Source organism: Pseudophryne corroboree, chromosome 4 (genome assembly GCF_028390025.1).
Source record: "Pseudophryne corroboree isolate aPseCor3 chromosome 4, aPseCor3.hap2, whole genome shotgun sequence".
Classification (NCBI taxonomy): Eukaryota; Metazoa; Chordata; class Amphibia; order Anura; family Myobatrachidae; genus Pseudophryne; species Pseudophryne corroboree.
Window position 1 is genome coordinate 80,037,766 of NC_086447.1, and position 16,143 is coordinate 80,053,908.

Here is a 16,143-nt window from a genome sequence, read left to right on the forward strand (position 1 = left end):
AAATGAATTGTGTGAATGTAGACACACTTTGTTTAATGCACAAAGTTATAAAAAATATTGGCTAAAATGACCTTCAGGCTGTGTGTATAAGGTGTATATGAAACATAAATGCATTCTGTGCTTAGATTTAGGTCCCATCGCCATGATCACTCATTATGGTATTCAATTATTGTAAAATACGGAATAATCCGATATCCAAAATTCTTCTGGTCCCAAGCATTTTGGATAAGGGAGACTCAACCTGTACCATATTCGGGAAACTTTTACCTGCATAGGGGAAGGTGTTAGTTTTTTCCAGTCTTCTGCTACAGTATTTGGCAAGTCATAGTGGAAACTACGTTTCAAAATAATTAATTTTGGTGTCGAGTGAGATTAGGGAGAGTCAAGGGAAGCAAAAAATAATGAGGGTCAAAAGGAATAGTGGTGTCAAATAGGTGCGAAAGAAAGGAAGTGATCTCCTGACAAATAATAGAAATTTTGGGGCAGGACCACCAGATGTGTAAAAAAGAGCCCTTATCTGCACAACCCCTCCAGCACCTATCGGAGACATAAAAGAACATAGTCCTTAAATGAGTAGGTACGTAGTACCAGCGGTAAAGCAATTTAAAAAACGTTTTCTTTGATCTTTACACAAATTGAACTGGAAGTGGCGTTATCCCAAACGTTGGCCCAATCCTAATTATCTATAGTGTGTCCTAGGTCTTTTTTCCATGCTAATTCAGGAGAATCCCAAGCAGAACCAGGGACTTCGCTTAATAGGGCGTAAATGTTGGAAATTAGGCCCCTAGTGGTAGAGCGTTTCCAGCAAAGATATTCAAAAGATGATATAAGATATTCTATTAATGAGAGTTGAGATTATTGTGGAATGAAAATGACAGATCTGGAGATAGTGGAAGAAGTCTGTGGTTGGGATTACCATTCCATCATTGATGGTGATGGGGAGTCAAATAGATGCAGAGGTATTTGATTTTCGTTTTATGCCAGTTACAGGGTAGCATGGTTTCTACGTCATGCTTAAGCACCGCTGGCATATGAAAGTAAAAAACATTAATTTAATAGCCTGAGTTTTCGGATAAAAGAGATGGAAGGGATCTGTCTGGATCAGTAAGAGAAATCAGGACATAATCAGTGTACAATGCATTTTGTACTCAAATGATCCAGTATGTACTCCATGAATAGCAGTATTACTGCAAATCTTTCCCGCCAAAGGCACCATGACTAGCGCAAATATTAGAGGCGAGAGTGGGCATCCCTGCCTGGTACCATCAGCAATCCCAAAACTGGTAGATGTAGCACCATTGACCAAGACCTGCACTGACGGAGAGTTGTAGAGTGCTCTGACACCATCTAGAAATTTACTGGAGAATCCCAATTTTTTAAGGACAGCAAATGCAAATGGCCAGGAGATTCAGTCAATGGCCTTTTCCGCGTCTAGAGCCAGAATAAAAGAGGGGGGTTTTCCGCTTTTGAATGGAGTGGATTAGGTCTATGGCTCTTCTAGTATTGTCTTCTAGTATTGTCTGAACCCAACCTGATCCGGATGGACCAAGCCAGGCACCAGGGGGGCCAGGTGACTAGCTAACATTTTCGCATAAATCTTCAGGTCCACATTCAGTAGAGATATTGGCCTGTGGTTGGAGCATCTAGTTGGGTTTCTATCAGGCTTTGGGATTACCATGATATCCGACCAAGTCATCTCAGGCATAAAGGAAGCTCATTCCAGGATATTATTGAATAAGGAGGAAAGATGTGGGGCCAACTTTTTTGCGTACAGTTTATAATACTGGGCTGTGAATCCGTCAGGACCAGGGGCGGCAGATGTGCGCATAGAGTGAATAGCAGCTATCGTCTATTCATCCAAGATCTGACAATTAAGTGCATCTACCTCAGCATCTGAAAGAGTAGGCAGAGGGGTGTTGGATAGGTATAATAATAATAATAATTTTATTTATATAGCGCTCTTTCTCCAATAGGACTCAAGGCGCTTAACAGATACATAACATAATATAGTACAGAAAATAATGAAGTACATTTTCATAAAATGAAGATACTAAAATGGACACTATGGAAATGCTTGAGTAAACAGAAAAGTCTTGAGTCTACTTTTGAAGGATTCTATAGTTGGGGCCTCTCGCACTGTGCGGGGAAGTGAGTTCCATAGAGTTGGAGCCGCATGACTAAAAGCTCGACCCCCAGATGAATTACGGTAGATTCTAGGTACTGCTAAAAGTCCTTAATCTACAGATCGCAGTAATCGGGTGGGGCAGTATGGGGTCATAGGCTGTTTCAGGTACCTTGGGCCTTGGTCATGTAATGCTTTGAAACTCAGTAAGCCAATCTTGAAGATGATTAGCCATCTTACAGGCAGCCAGTGAAGGGAGTAGAGGATGGATGTTATGTGGCTAGAACGGGGCTGGTTGGTTAATAGCCTGGCAGCTGTGTTTTGCACCAGCTGTAAGTGTTGCAATTCTTTGAGCGTATTCCCCCGGCTCTAGCAGAAGGTGAGAAAGGAAGATCCGGTAGGTTATATAGAGAGTTATAAAAAGTCTTGAATTCCTCAGACATCACCTTAGGGTCATAAGTGTAAGAACCACTTTACGATGAGTACAATTTATCTATTGCACCTAGCGTTTGCTTGCGATGTAGATTATTGGCTAGCAAAGAGTCAATTTTATCTATTTTATCATAAAACTGTTGACGGAACTTCTATGGGATTAGCGCTGCGCGTTGAGAAAGAAGAGTATTAAGTTGACTTCGCCAGGATTCTATTTGAGAAAGCAGAGAAGCACTAGGGGATATCTTATGTTAAGTTAATAAGGTGATGATTTGCCATTCAAGAGACTGAATCTCCATCGCAGCTTGTTTCTGAAGTGCCAATTACTTTACAATAAGGGAACCTCGTATGGTGGCCTTATAAGCCTTCCAAAGAACATTTAAGGGAAATGTCAGGAGAAGCATTTTCTGCAAAGTAGCTGGTAATTGCAAATCTGATTTCAGCAGACCCAGATGGATGCAGCAAAAGAGAGTCATCCAAATGCCATTTACGTCTCCTGTGGGGGACACTGCACATTGCATGTCAACGGAGTGATGCCCATATCAGCAATTAATGGAATGAGAGTAGAGGAGATATGGATCATATTGATCCTGCAGTAGTGTTGGTGTGGGGCCGAAAAATGGGTAAAATCTGTGGAGTATGGGTGTTGAAACCGCCAGGAAGCGGCAAGGGTGCGAAAGGCTCAAGGAAGGGTCGTCGTAAAATTGTGAGGAGGAGGATTGGACCTATCTAACACTGGGTTGATGATTGTATAAAAGTCGCCACCCATAAGGATATGACCTTGCTCATCTTTATCTAGTCATCTAGGCAGTCAAAGAACAGGGATTGGTCTTGGTTGGGAACATCAACTGAAACTGAAGTGAGGGACATTGAGCAGAGGGTGCCTATTACTATAAGAAAACGTCCTTTATGGTCTGTCGCTGTTTTAGTGTGGACAAATGGGATATTGCTATGTATTAAGATGGCTACCCCGCAAAAAAGGACTGAGAAAACCACCTACCTCTAGCTGAGTGTGTATACCAGTGAGGTGCATTTCTTGCAAAAGGGCAATGTTAGCTTTTTCTCTCCTACAGGCTTCTAGAAACCCAGTGTGCTTCCTAGGAAAGTTTAAACCATTAACATTAACTGACAACAATTTTAGAGGCATGGCAGTGTGTGAAAAGATGCGCTACATAATGTATATAACAACCCAAGGTGTTGCAGAACAGGCCTGAGGAAGGCCTCCCCAAGAAAATGGAAAGAAGAGAAGAAAATTTAAAAGACAGCCTCAAGAAAAAAAGAATAAAGAGGAGAGCAAGAAAAGGAACTTATACTTATAAATAATCCCTTAAACCGTAGGTTCCAAGGGGATGCAGTCACTTTACCTCCAATCATAATACCGACGGACTATATACCGACACCCATTGACCAATGGTCGATATCCCGACAAGGTCTAAATACTGACACGGACTAAATACCGACATGTGAAATACCGACAAGGTCTAAATACCGACATGTAAAATGCAGACAGGTCGAAATACCGACACAAGTTTTTCATGATTTTTTTTATTAAAACCGGCTTGTTCATACTTTACCGTCCCAGTGGACCTGGAGGGGGAATATAATAGTGTGCCGAGCGCAGCGAGGCACCGTGCCCGAAGCATGGCGAGCGCAGCGAGCCATGCGAGGGGACGCGGTACACTTTATATGGTGTCCATGTTGATTTATGTCGACATACACACAAAAAACATAAAAAATCATGAAAAACTTGTGTCGGTATTTCGACCTGTCGGTATTTTACATGTCGGTATTTAGACCTTGTCGGTATTTCACATGTCGGTATTTAGTCCGTGTCGGTATTTAGACCTTGTCGGGATATCGACCATCGGTCAATGGGTGTCGGTATATAGTCCGTCGGTATTATGATTGGCGGGATATCATACCGATCCCGTTCCAAGTAAGGACTGCTACAAAAACAATCAACATGATGAATAATTTTACCATCAAGAAGGCAGCACGGGGGTGGGTGGGTTGTGGGTAGTGGAAAAACTACGTAATAAGGTCAAGACTGCCTAGACCATATTGATTAAAGTTGGCGGTTGCCGCAATGCGCAAATGTAAAACCCAATACAGGAAATATAAAACTGAATCACTTCAATTAGAGAGGTGGGGGGTGGGTCAAAGAATAAGGAAGGGAAGGAGAGGGAAAAAAAGGGTAGATAGGGAGGGGGGGGGGGTACGAGAAGGATGACATAAAAACATGACATAATAATAATTCTATACTATGTGCAAGAAAAATATAAAGTACCAAAAGTTGAAAAGCAATAAAAAAAATAAAAATAAACGAGCAATGACATATACACTAGAGACACCCAAATCAGAGGGTTAGGCCTCCATCAACAATTGGACATCGCAAAACAGTAAAGCACAACCCTAAAGTAGTGGATGCAAACTGCTAAAAAATACTCTTAGTTCAGGGAGGTTCGTTATCCACAGTGCGCTGGCCGGTGACTTGTCCAGTCAGATGAAGAAGGGTGGGGGCACTGTGGTTTAGAGGATTAGGTATTAGAAGATGCTGGTAGGAGTATCCCGGCAGGGGAATGCCGGCAGGGGTTGGGGGTGGGAGGCGGGTGGACTCCCACAAGTGGGAATAGTCCCTGTTGGTTGGCAGTATGACCGTAAGTGGGCGGGATATAGGGTGGGGTATTGTGACCGCCGGTCACATAACTACATCCCTGTCCAACATAGGGTCTATTTTGGATACTTGGGAAGTTTAATATACCACAAGAATTGTTGATTCTTATTTACTCATCAATAATTGAGTCTGTTCTTTGTACATCGATAATTGTATGGTACGGATCATCTACTAAGTGAGATAGGAAAAGACTTCATTGGGTGTTAGGACTGTGGAAATAAGTATTCATCAGTAGCTTTGATGGATAGATTTAAAGCAAAAACAGCAATAAATGGAACCCAAGGCAGGATCATCAGCAGTTTTGACAAATGACGGGTTAGTAAATCTATCCCAAGGCTCAATCAGGATTTATGTTTTTTTTGGAATGTATAGGGCAGACTATGTAGACTGTGGGGGTGTTATCAGCAATCACATTCTGTTTGTATACAAAATGTTTGCACCATGGTTTGCGGGTTAATAAATACAATGTTGTTAACAATAGTAACGCTCAATCTTACACACTTTAATTATTCTGTACATAAGAGTTCCATACTCAAATGTTCTTACTTCTTCAGGGGACACAGGTAATCCCACTGCTGACATCAGTGCTGTATGACAAGGATTACTTTAAAAAACCAAAAGAGTTTTACCCGGAACATTTTCTGGATGCTGGTGGCAATTTTGTGAAGAATGAAGCGTTCATGCCGTTCTCAGCTGGTGAGTTACACCTGACATTCTGCCTTAGTGTAGTTACACAGTAGGAATAATTGCAATAGTCCTAATTTATGTTATCCAGGAAAAAGTAATAAGAAGAGAAGTGTAAACCTCAATATCAGTATAATTTGGAGAGTCAGGGAAGTTTTCACGTTTGAGACGCCCAGAGAAATACAACTAGTGAGAACAGTAGAAGAGTGTTCAGAAGATATTGCCTGTGGTGTCACTGCTTTCATATACAAGTTGCCCTGTTAGTCTCAAGGATGTGGACCACCTCAGAGGTAGGAACTCCAGCATTCTATTTGGGAGAAACAGGAATATACAAGTACTGCACCCCAATGTCGTCACTAGCGGGGGGGAAGGGGCAGCCCGCAACCAGGTGTCACCCGCTGAGGGGCGACACCAAAATGCTGGCTCCGGCTCAGTGACAGGAGCTGAGTGCTGCACTGTTACATTATGTGCAGCGCTCGGCTCCTGTCACTGTGTAGGAGCCGGCACTGCAGAAGCAGCACTCCGTGGGAGGCAGCACGCACCTACCGAACCCCCTAGTGACGTCCTCCCACCCCTCCAGTGACTCCCACGAGAAGACATATCCTCTTTTCTGCCGGCGCCGCACCGGGCGTCCATAACGTAAGTGACACCTCTGCTACATCCACACCAATGGCCTCAGTCCTTCTTCATCTCTCTTCCTCATCTTCTTCTTCATCACTTCACTAGCAGGGCACCTTAAGAATGATATACATGGGGTTTTGTGCAAGGGCAAGACGACTGTTTAGTCTATCTGAGACACACTTAAATTATCATGGTGCATGATACAGATAAAATAGAGATTAAAGCTTCAGTTTATTCCCTCCCTCTAGTGCTCAAGCCCCCTGTAGTCATGGGCAAAGAGATACATTGAACTGAGTTGAGACACATGACTCAGATCAGTGTAGTGTCTCGAGACAGTGTCTTGGTACATGGCTCTTTTGTAATAAATTGCAGACTGTGCATGTGCAGTGAGTGTAGAGACTGCTGGCAGTCTTTAGGTCGACCCTGTCTAGGTCGACAGTCATTAGGTCGACCACTGAAGGTTGACAGTGAGCAGTTCGACACTGACTGAAGGTCACACATGACTAGAACGACAGGTAAGCAAGGTCGACATGGTCATTAGGTCAACATGGACAAGGTCGACACAGTTTCAGGACTTTTCATACCTTCTCTATCCAAGGGGGCATAAAGTTGGTTAGAAACTTTGGGGCGAAAGTAGCAAAACACCACATCCGAAGCATGGCAAGTGAAAGCATTTCATCTGTTGGTAGTCCCAGATGAAAATTCAGTTCCGACCCCCCCCCCCCAAAAAAAAAAAGGTCGACTTTTGTGTGTCGACCTATCCTATAATGACCATGTCCTCCCATACTAGTAGACCTTCAGTGTCGACCTACTCACTATCGACCTTCAGTGGTCGACCTACCTAGTGACTGTTGACCTGGACAGGGGTCGACCCAATGATCCACACCCGACTCAAACATCTGGCGGTGGGTCCACTATTCAGCTGCACTGAATGAATCAATTAATCTAATCCATCTCCACTGAGTCTGCATCAGTATCACAGGCAATCAGTGCTCAGTGACTCAGACCGCTGGTAGTTTGTCAGCTATTCAGCTGCACTGGATGAATCACTGAAGAATCTGAGGAGTCTCCGCTGATAGTGTGTACTGTCTCAACTGGTATCCGGTCTCTAGGTCAACAAGACTGAGGTTGACAGTGTCTAGGTCAACAGGGTTTCTAGGTCGACAAGGTCTCAAGGTCCACATGTTCTAGGTCAACAGGTCAAAAGGTCAACATGAGTTTTCCACATTTTTTTAACTTTTTCATACTTTACGATTCACGTGGACTATGATTGGGAATAGTAACTTGCACTAATTGGGGCTCCCGGTCACTGTACGGAGAAAACGACACCAATTTTTTTTTTTTTTTTTTAAACCTCATGTCAACTTTTTGACCTGTCGACCTAGACCATGTTGACCTAGAACCCATGTCAACCTAGTTACTGTTGACCAATAGTGGTCGACCTAGACACTGTCGACCTAAGTGTGGTCAACCTGCAATATCACACCTGTCTCAACTCAGTATCACAGGAAATCAGGCACAGCTTCAGCCTTGACACTGAGCATCATCACACTGCACCCTCCCAGGGGGTATCACACAGTAGTGCTGCCATCCAATCACTGTGACCAGAGCCGGCCTTAGGCATAGGCAAACTAGGCAATTGCCTAGGGCATTTGGTATGCTTAGGGGCACCAGCAGCTTCTGCTGATTAAAATGATATGCGGCATGCCTATATTATGTGTGTGACTGCGGCTGTATCTGCATACAAAATGCTACGTTGAAGTGTATTCCTAGAAATCACTGTAATGTAGCATCTCGTATGCAGATACAGCCGCAGTCGCGCATAGAATATAGGCATGCTGCATATCATTTTAATCAGCAGAAGCTGCTTGTGCATCCTAGCCACATAATAATGCAAATAAAATGCATTTTCATAAACAAAAGGCGCCCAACGTTAGCAGAGCTGCCAGCTGACTCATGCCAAGCATCTCCTGCAGAACTAGCGGCGGTGCTAGGGGGCACCAGCCAAAATCTTGCCTAGGGCATCATATTGGTTATGGTTAGGGCCGGCTCTGACTGTGACTGACTGAGAAGGCTACTGGCGGCTGTCTCAACACTAGTCATAGGCAAAGTGATTCACTGAACTGAGTTGAGACACATGACCCAGTTCACTGGAGTGTCTCCAGTCAGTCATGACTCATTTGGATTGGAATGTATTGCAGAGACTGCACATGATCAGTGAGTTGCCAGAGACTCAATGCTGGCAGACCAGTGCTGGTGACTCATGAAGGGAGTGACTCAGTCCTCTGGGAGTTGGCTCAGCTAGATATTCAGCTGCAGTGATTGTGCAGTGCATCTGGGGGAGGCAGCTGCTTATGCACTGATTGTTAATAATATATTAACATAGATTCAGTGTTATGTTGATATATTATTAATAACCAATTATTGCATACTAGTTACTGAATATGCACATTACTTCTGGCTGAGGAGAGAAAGCTTAACAGCCATGAAATACATATCATTCAGTCACAATCACACTAAGTAGGAACAGTGAGCACTGAACTGAGAGCCCTTTACCGCAGGGGCTCCACCTCCTGCAGGCTTATGCTGCATGAATAAGATCCCTCCACTGAGTCACTGAGCCTACACAGTGTACAACTGTCTCGACTCACAGGCAGACTCGGGATGAATGAATCAGCACAGCTGCGCAGCACTTACTGGTGAGCTGTGACTGCTCCCTCGTCCCTCCCACTGGGTGTCACCTGGTATTGCCGCTGGCCAATCACAACGACACACTGAGTTTCCTCGCTCTGGCTGAGAGAGGCTACTGCTGCAGCTGTCTCAACTCATTAAACAGTGAGTGACTCGAATTCAATGGTAAATACATTGTGATGCTCATGCATGCGCAATTTTCCTAAGTCCCCATACGCAACAACTTGCAGAGTGGTCGAATGAGGGTGGGACTGAGTGCAGGCTAGGGGCAGGACTGAGTGCAGGCTAGGCGCAGGACTGAGTGCAGGCTAGGAATGGGAGTGCGGCAGGACCCCGAAAGGTGTTGGACTGTCACTAGGAGAGGCGGAGTAGCTACAGGAATGGACACAACCACCAATGACCTGAGTGATGCCACGGACACAGAGAAGAAACCTGAGTGACACAGCCAGGCCCATCATCCCAATCTGCATCACTGCTGCATGATCAAGGCCTGTGCTCTGATTGGCTCTCTGAGAAAGTGAGAACCAATCAGAGCTAGCAATCTGCTCTGTTGCCTAGCAAGTGCCTGGGATAGAGCTGGGACTGAGCAGGTCATGTTTGGGGCACAGACACAGCGTCCATCAGTTCACCAAGATCCCCCCCACGATGCAGAGAGCGAGGAAGTAGCAGGGGCAGCACAGCTTTCAGCTTTAAATACGGTAACAATCGGTACACCATTGAAACATCAGAAGGCCACCATCGAATGGTAAAAACACTACCATCACAATAAAAACATTAATAGTTACAAACCATCACCATTCGATGTCCCTCCCTAGGAGAAACTGTTGTGGTGGAGAAGAGAGGAGGGGGTGAAAGGTAGGGAGAAAGTGTCGGGGGAGAAGCACAGAGATGGAGAGAAAGGTGGGGGGGGGTAGTTACAGAGATAGAAAAAAGAAACAAAAGCCAGGAAACACTGGGCATTGTATAAATATGACATAAAATGTACATAATGTGATACTTAACATCAATAATGCTGAGGGGTGTGTCCTAAGGTCAGAGCAGAGCTCGCACATTTTATATGAGCTCCACTTATAGTTGAAAGATAAATGGTTCTATTCATGAAGCAGTGAAAGTGTGGAGAAGTGATTCAGTAACGGTTCAACACCGTTGGGGTGGGTGGGGGCACGGACCAGACAACGCAGGCGTGTCCAGACCGTTGCAGGGGCAGGCCGCGGTGGCTGCATGACGTCACACGCAGCCACTGTGACCCAAAACATGGTGGGTAGCTACCTCCCACGGCAGCTAGGCCATGCGATGCTTTTGCATCCATGCGTGGGTGGGGGTGGGGCTTGACATTGACACGTGGAACGGTCAACCCCCCGCATGTCAGAAATTCTGATTGTAGATGTGTTCATTTTAGCACATCAACAATCAGCTCTGAATCGTGCTTTGTTTTTGATAAATGACAGAAGTTTATTGAAGCCTTATATTGTTCTCCAAGCCTTGATACATCTCCCCAATAAACATATAAGAAGATTTCACTTCCAAACCTGAGCTAAATAAGCATTTGCGTGTGGGGGAAGGTAAGTACTGTAGTTAGCTTTTACTGATCGTTCAAATACAGTACAAGCAGCAAATCAGAGTAAAGTACAGCTCCGACAGTATCAAATCTATGACATACTATTCCAGAGGTATCCGGACTCTAGGTCGACACACATTAGGCTGACACTTATTGGTCAACATTGAGTAGGTCGACACAGACAATAGGTTGACGTGAACAAGGTAGACATGGAAAAAGGTCGACATGAGTTTTTCTAATTTTTCCTAATTTTTTGAACTTTTTCATACTTTACGATCCACGTGGACAACAATTGGGAACGGTAACCTGTGCTGTGCGCACGGTAGTGGAGTGAGGCATCTTGCCCGAAGCATGGCGAGCGAAGTGAGCCATGCGAGGGGACACGGCGCACCAATTGGGGTTCCCTGTCACTTTACGAAGTAAATGACACCATTTTTAAAAAAAACTAATTTCGACCTTTTTCCATGTCGACCTTGTTCACCTATTTCCTGTGTCGACCTAGTCACTCCCGACCAATAGGTGTTGACCTAATGTGTGTCGACCCTGAGTCCCATAGCTATTCCAGAAGTGATGTCTTAGATACACAATAATACATCACAGACAGAGATGGTGGCCGCTTTAAAAAAATAAAGGTCTCGATTCAGAGCTGACCGTAGAAGTGCCAAAATTAGCACAACTACCATCAGATTCTCTGACATGCGGGGGGACGCCCAGCTCTCCGTGCACCCCCCCCCTGTATTTGAATGCGCAAATCATTGGTATTGCGTTTACTCCAGCCCCTAGTCCCCAGCCTACTATTAATATTTCTGATTTTCGTGCATGTCCCAGACTGCTTCTTGACATTTTCCTCATCTCATTCCTCAGCTTACTCCTATAATTTTTACTTCTTATATTTTATTTATTTATTACCAGTTATTTGGACATTCACATCAGTCCCTGCCCCAGTGGAGCTTACACTCTATGGGGGTAATTCCAAGTTGATCGCAGCAGGATTCTTGTTAGCAATTGGGCAAAACCATGTGCACTGCAGGGGAAGGCAGATATAACATGTGCAGAGAGAGTTAGATTTGGGTGTGGTATGTTCAATCTGCAATCTAAATTGCAGTGTAATAATAAAGCAGCCAGTATTTACCCTGCACAGAAACAAAATAACCCAACCAAATCTAACTCTCGCTGCAAATGTTATATCTGCCCCCCCTGCAGTGCACATGGGCCCTCATTCCGAGTTGATCGGTCGCAAGGCGAATTTAGCAGAGTTACACACGCTAAGCCTACGCCTACTGGGAGTGTATCTTAGCTTCTTAAAATTGCGACCGATGTATTCGCAATATTGCGATCACAAACTACTTAGCAGTTTTAGAGTAGCTCCACACTTACTCTGCCTGTGCGATCAGTTCAGTGCTTGTCGTTCCTGGCTTGACGTCACAAACACACCCAGCGTTCGTTCAGACACTCCCCCGTTTCTCCGGCCACTCCTGCGTTTTTTCCGGAAACGGTAGCGTTTTCATCCACACGCCCCTAAAACGCCGTGTTTCCGCCCAGTAACACCCATTTCCTGTCAATCACACTACGATCGCCGGAGCGATGAAAAAGCCGTGAGTAAAAATACTATCTTCTTAGCAAAATAACTTGGCGCAGTCGCAGTGCGAACATTGCGCATGCGTACTAAGCGGATTTTCACTGCGATGCGAAGAAAAATACAGAGCGATCAACTCGGAATGAGGGCCCTGGTTTTGCCCAATTGCTATCAAAAATCCTGCTGCGATCAACTTGGAATTACCCCCTATATTCCCTACCACATGTACACTGCACACATTCACGCTAGGGTTAATTTTATTTAGATACAATTACCTACCAGTATGTTTTTGGATTGTGGGAGGAAACCGGAGAACCCAGTGGAAACCCACACAAGTACGGGGAGAATATACAAACACGGTGGAAATTGAACCCATGACCATAGTGCTGTGAGGCAGTAATGCTAACCATTACACCAGCTGTACTGCTCACACCACCAACAAGTGCCCATCCCTCTATCTCATCATTTTGCCTTTGGCATGTTACAAGGGCCGGCTTGCTGACTACAATGATAGGAACCAGCTCAGAAGACCATGATAAGGTGTGGCCTTTTAGTAAATATGCCCCCCAATATTTTTTAATAACCTTTTTTTAATATTATTTATACCTACACAACTCACTGTACAGTATATACAGATCCAAAAGAGTACGCATAAGTTTAGAGAGGTAAAGAGAACTGATCATGGCAGATAATCTGAACGTTCTGTGCCGTGCTGAATTGTGTATAACAACTGATATATAATAATATGCTATACTCTGACACATGTTCCTCTGTTCTAGGTAAGAGAAGTTGTGCTGGTGAAAACTTGGCCAAAATGGAGCTCTTCATGTTCTTTGTGAAGCTGCTGCAGAACTTCACCATCCAGGCTCCTCCGGGGGCCAGCCTGGACCTGACCCCTGCAGTTTCTTTTACATGTTGTCCTATGAGCTATATGATGTGTGCTGTGCCTCGTACATAAAATCTGATTGCAACATGCACTAAAAATAAAGGTTTTACAGTATTTTTTTTTCCTAGTTGGGTTTATAAAGACATAATAAAGAATATACCTTATTTTGAAACCAATGAAAGTTGCCTAATTTGTCAGGGCTGTTTTGCGCTGTGAGATGGGATTGATATCCCCTTTCAATCTCTACTTATGTGAAGGAGCCCAGCTCGGTGTAAACCTGTGTTCATTCAATCCAGCACCAACCACATCTTGCAGCAACTGCACCACCAGAGGCAGAACTGTCATTGGTGCAGCAGGCGCATTGCACCGGGCCCCTGAGGACTAAGACCAGCAATGAGTCCCGTCCCCGCCGCAGATCATGTTGAGCAGTGACGGATGAATGGCCCAGTACAAAAAGCAGGATGGACCCTACTGCCTGAGGGAACTTCCGCTTACCTTAGGTAGGTAAGGAGTGCCAGACTGATTTAGTAACAGTGTGCCTCTAAGTAAAAGACAGCTGAACATTTTTTATGAAAATTAAAGGCAGCTCACAACTGGTGTAACTGGCACTGTCAGAGTCTGCCTGCCCAAGTGCCAAACTGAGGAAAGCACAAGGGGCCCCTGTCACTAACAGAGCAGGAGCCGCTGTGTATACCTGCCCCCACCAAGGTACATGCCTCCAGTTCACACCACACCACACATGGCATTGTGCTTGTACCCCTGCTACCCACTGACTCTCCCTGTCACCCACTGACTCCCCCCTGTCACCTACTACCTCCCCCTGTCACCTACTGCCTTCCCCTGTCATCCTCTGCCTCTCCCTGTGACTCACTGCCATGTGGTTTATTGTGAACTTGGGTTGGGGTGTAGGAGGGGGGCCCACATTTTATTTTTGCACCTGGGCCCACCACTCACAAGTTCTGCCACTGAGCACTACCTACATTAAGCCATGCAGAATCCACAGATAAACGTATGTTAGTGAGTGCAATTAATGTGGCACAATTTTTCCCAACACAATTACACTAACGGATTACTTTTAATCCAGATAAAAAAGGTGTGTACTGGAACAAGATCACAAGTTTATTTAATAATACGCAGGAACATAAAGTAATGGCAAACAGATAGCACTGCAAATGCCATCTCTATCTATACTGAACACTATTTGGGGGTGGCCACCTGTGCTGGGCCCTTAGGCTCCTAGCTACAGTACCTTACCCTGACTTTACACAAAGGATCCCCGCCATGGTCAAGTAATGGACTTCCATGTAATTTAAAAGTGGTGTCCTCTCCTTGCACCACCCAAAGGCATCAGCCTGCACTGCTGTGCCATCACCACCAGGTTCCCTGCAAAACTGCGAGCCTCCACCATTGCTGCGACCACCCTCAATTATGTAAAGATCCAATTTAAACCCTTAAGGCCCATACACACTTGACGATAAAATGAACGATGTCGTTCATTTTAGCCCTCTTCAACGACGTCGCTCATTATATCGTCAAGTGTGTATGCATCAGACGACCACCGATGCGCGGCCCCGCGGGACGTTAACGACCCTCGCTTATCTGTGGAGCATGTATGCTCAATTTCCACTATGGTCGTTACCGACCAGAGACGTCGTTGAATGTGTGTGGTGTGAAAGACCAACGACCAACGACCAAGCCACTGTTCACCAGCCCTGTTCCCAGCTCATTATTTTAATAAACTGTTCAGCTTGGATGCTTTAACGATGAATGGTCTATGGTCTTTGGTCTTTGGTCTTTCATCTTTCGTCTTTGGTCGTTGGTAGTGTGTATGCTCATGTCGTTTGCTCAGCTGTTCAAGGGAAGTCGTTAACGACGGTCGTTAACGATGTGTGCATCGTCAAGTGTGTATGGGCCTTTAGAACATGTTCATATGTTGAACTCAATCAACATTCAAACCCATGACAGGTAATAATAAATTATTAGACACAAATTAACAAACCATGACATATAAATAAGAAAAGTGTGACACCTAGCAAGGTACAGAAGAGGGGATCCAATGAAAGTACATCTCGGAGAAGAGCCATCAGCCAATCTAGAATCTCTTTTAGGAGAGACAAAATTCTGGAAAATCTCTTCAGGTCTCCAAAATCAACATTGGCGAAAGGTTTTCATCCTGGATCAGATCTTGCAGGCGGCGAAATTGAAAATTTCAGTACATTGCTTAAGGTAGTCTTAAACCTGTATCAAGCAATTTGGTTTATGTAGCTGGGGAAATCGGTATCCGGACTCCAGGTCGACAGCACAAAGGTCGACACACTTTAGGTCGACACCAATTGGTCGACACACATTAGGTCGACATGGTCAAAATGTCGACAGGGTCAAAAGGTCGACAGGAACAAGGTCGACATGGAAAAAGGTCGACATGAGTTTTTCATGATTTTTTTCTTTTTTTGAACCTTTTCATACTTAACGATCCATGTGGACTACGATTGGAACGGTAAAGTGTGCCGAGTGAAGCGGTAGCGGAGCGAAGGCACCATGCCCGAAGCATGGCGAGCGAAGCGAGCCATGCGAGGGGACGCGGTGCACTAATTCGGGTTCCCGGTCACTCTACGAAGAAAATGACACCAAAAAAACATAAAAAACTCATGTCGACCTTTTTCCACGTCGACCTTGTTCCTGTCGACCTTTTGACCCTGTCGACCTTTTGACCCTGTCGACCTAATGTGTGTCGACCAATTGGTGTCGACCTAAAGTGTGTCGACCTTTGTGCTGTCGACCCTGAGTCCCAGACCCGGGGAAATCATTAGTGACATTGAATAGCTGAATGGCCCAAATACATCATTGTATTCTGGGCCTGATTCCGATTTGTACTCAGAAGCCTACACAGCGGAGATTT

General features: G+C 44.9%; 1 protein-coding gene across 3 annotated transcripts in view; it reads left to right on the forward strand.

Annotated features, from left to right (window-relative positions):
• The window catches only part of LOC134908934 (cytochrome P450 2C5-like), a 239,835-nt gene extending 226,419 nt beyond the window's left edge, over positions 1-13,416 (forward strand). For all 3 annotated transcript variants that reach the window (XM_063915190.1, XM_063915189.1, XM_063915191.1), the window contains 2 exons: positions 5,783-5,924; positions 13,138-13,416. In XM_063915190.1, the coding sequence (XP_063771260.1) occupies positions 5,783-5,924; positions 13,138-13,316 (321 nt within the window). In that variant the 3' untranslated portion in view covers positions 13,317-13,416. The remainder of the gene's footprint in view (positions 1-5,782; positions 5,925-13,137) is intronic.
• The last annotated feature ends 2,727 nt before the right edge of the window (positions 13,417-16,143 follow it).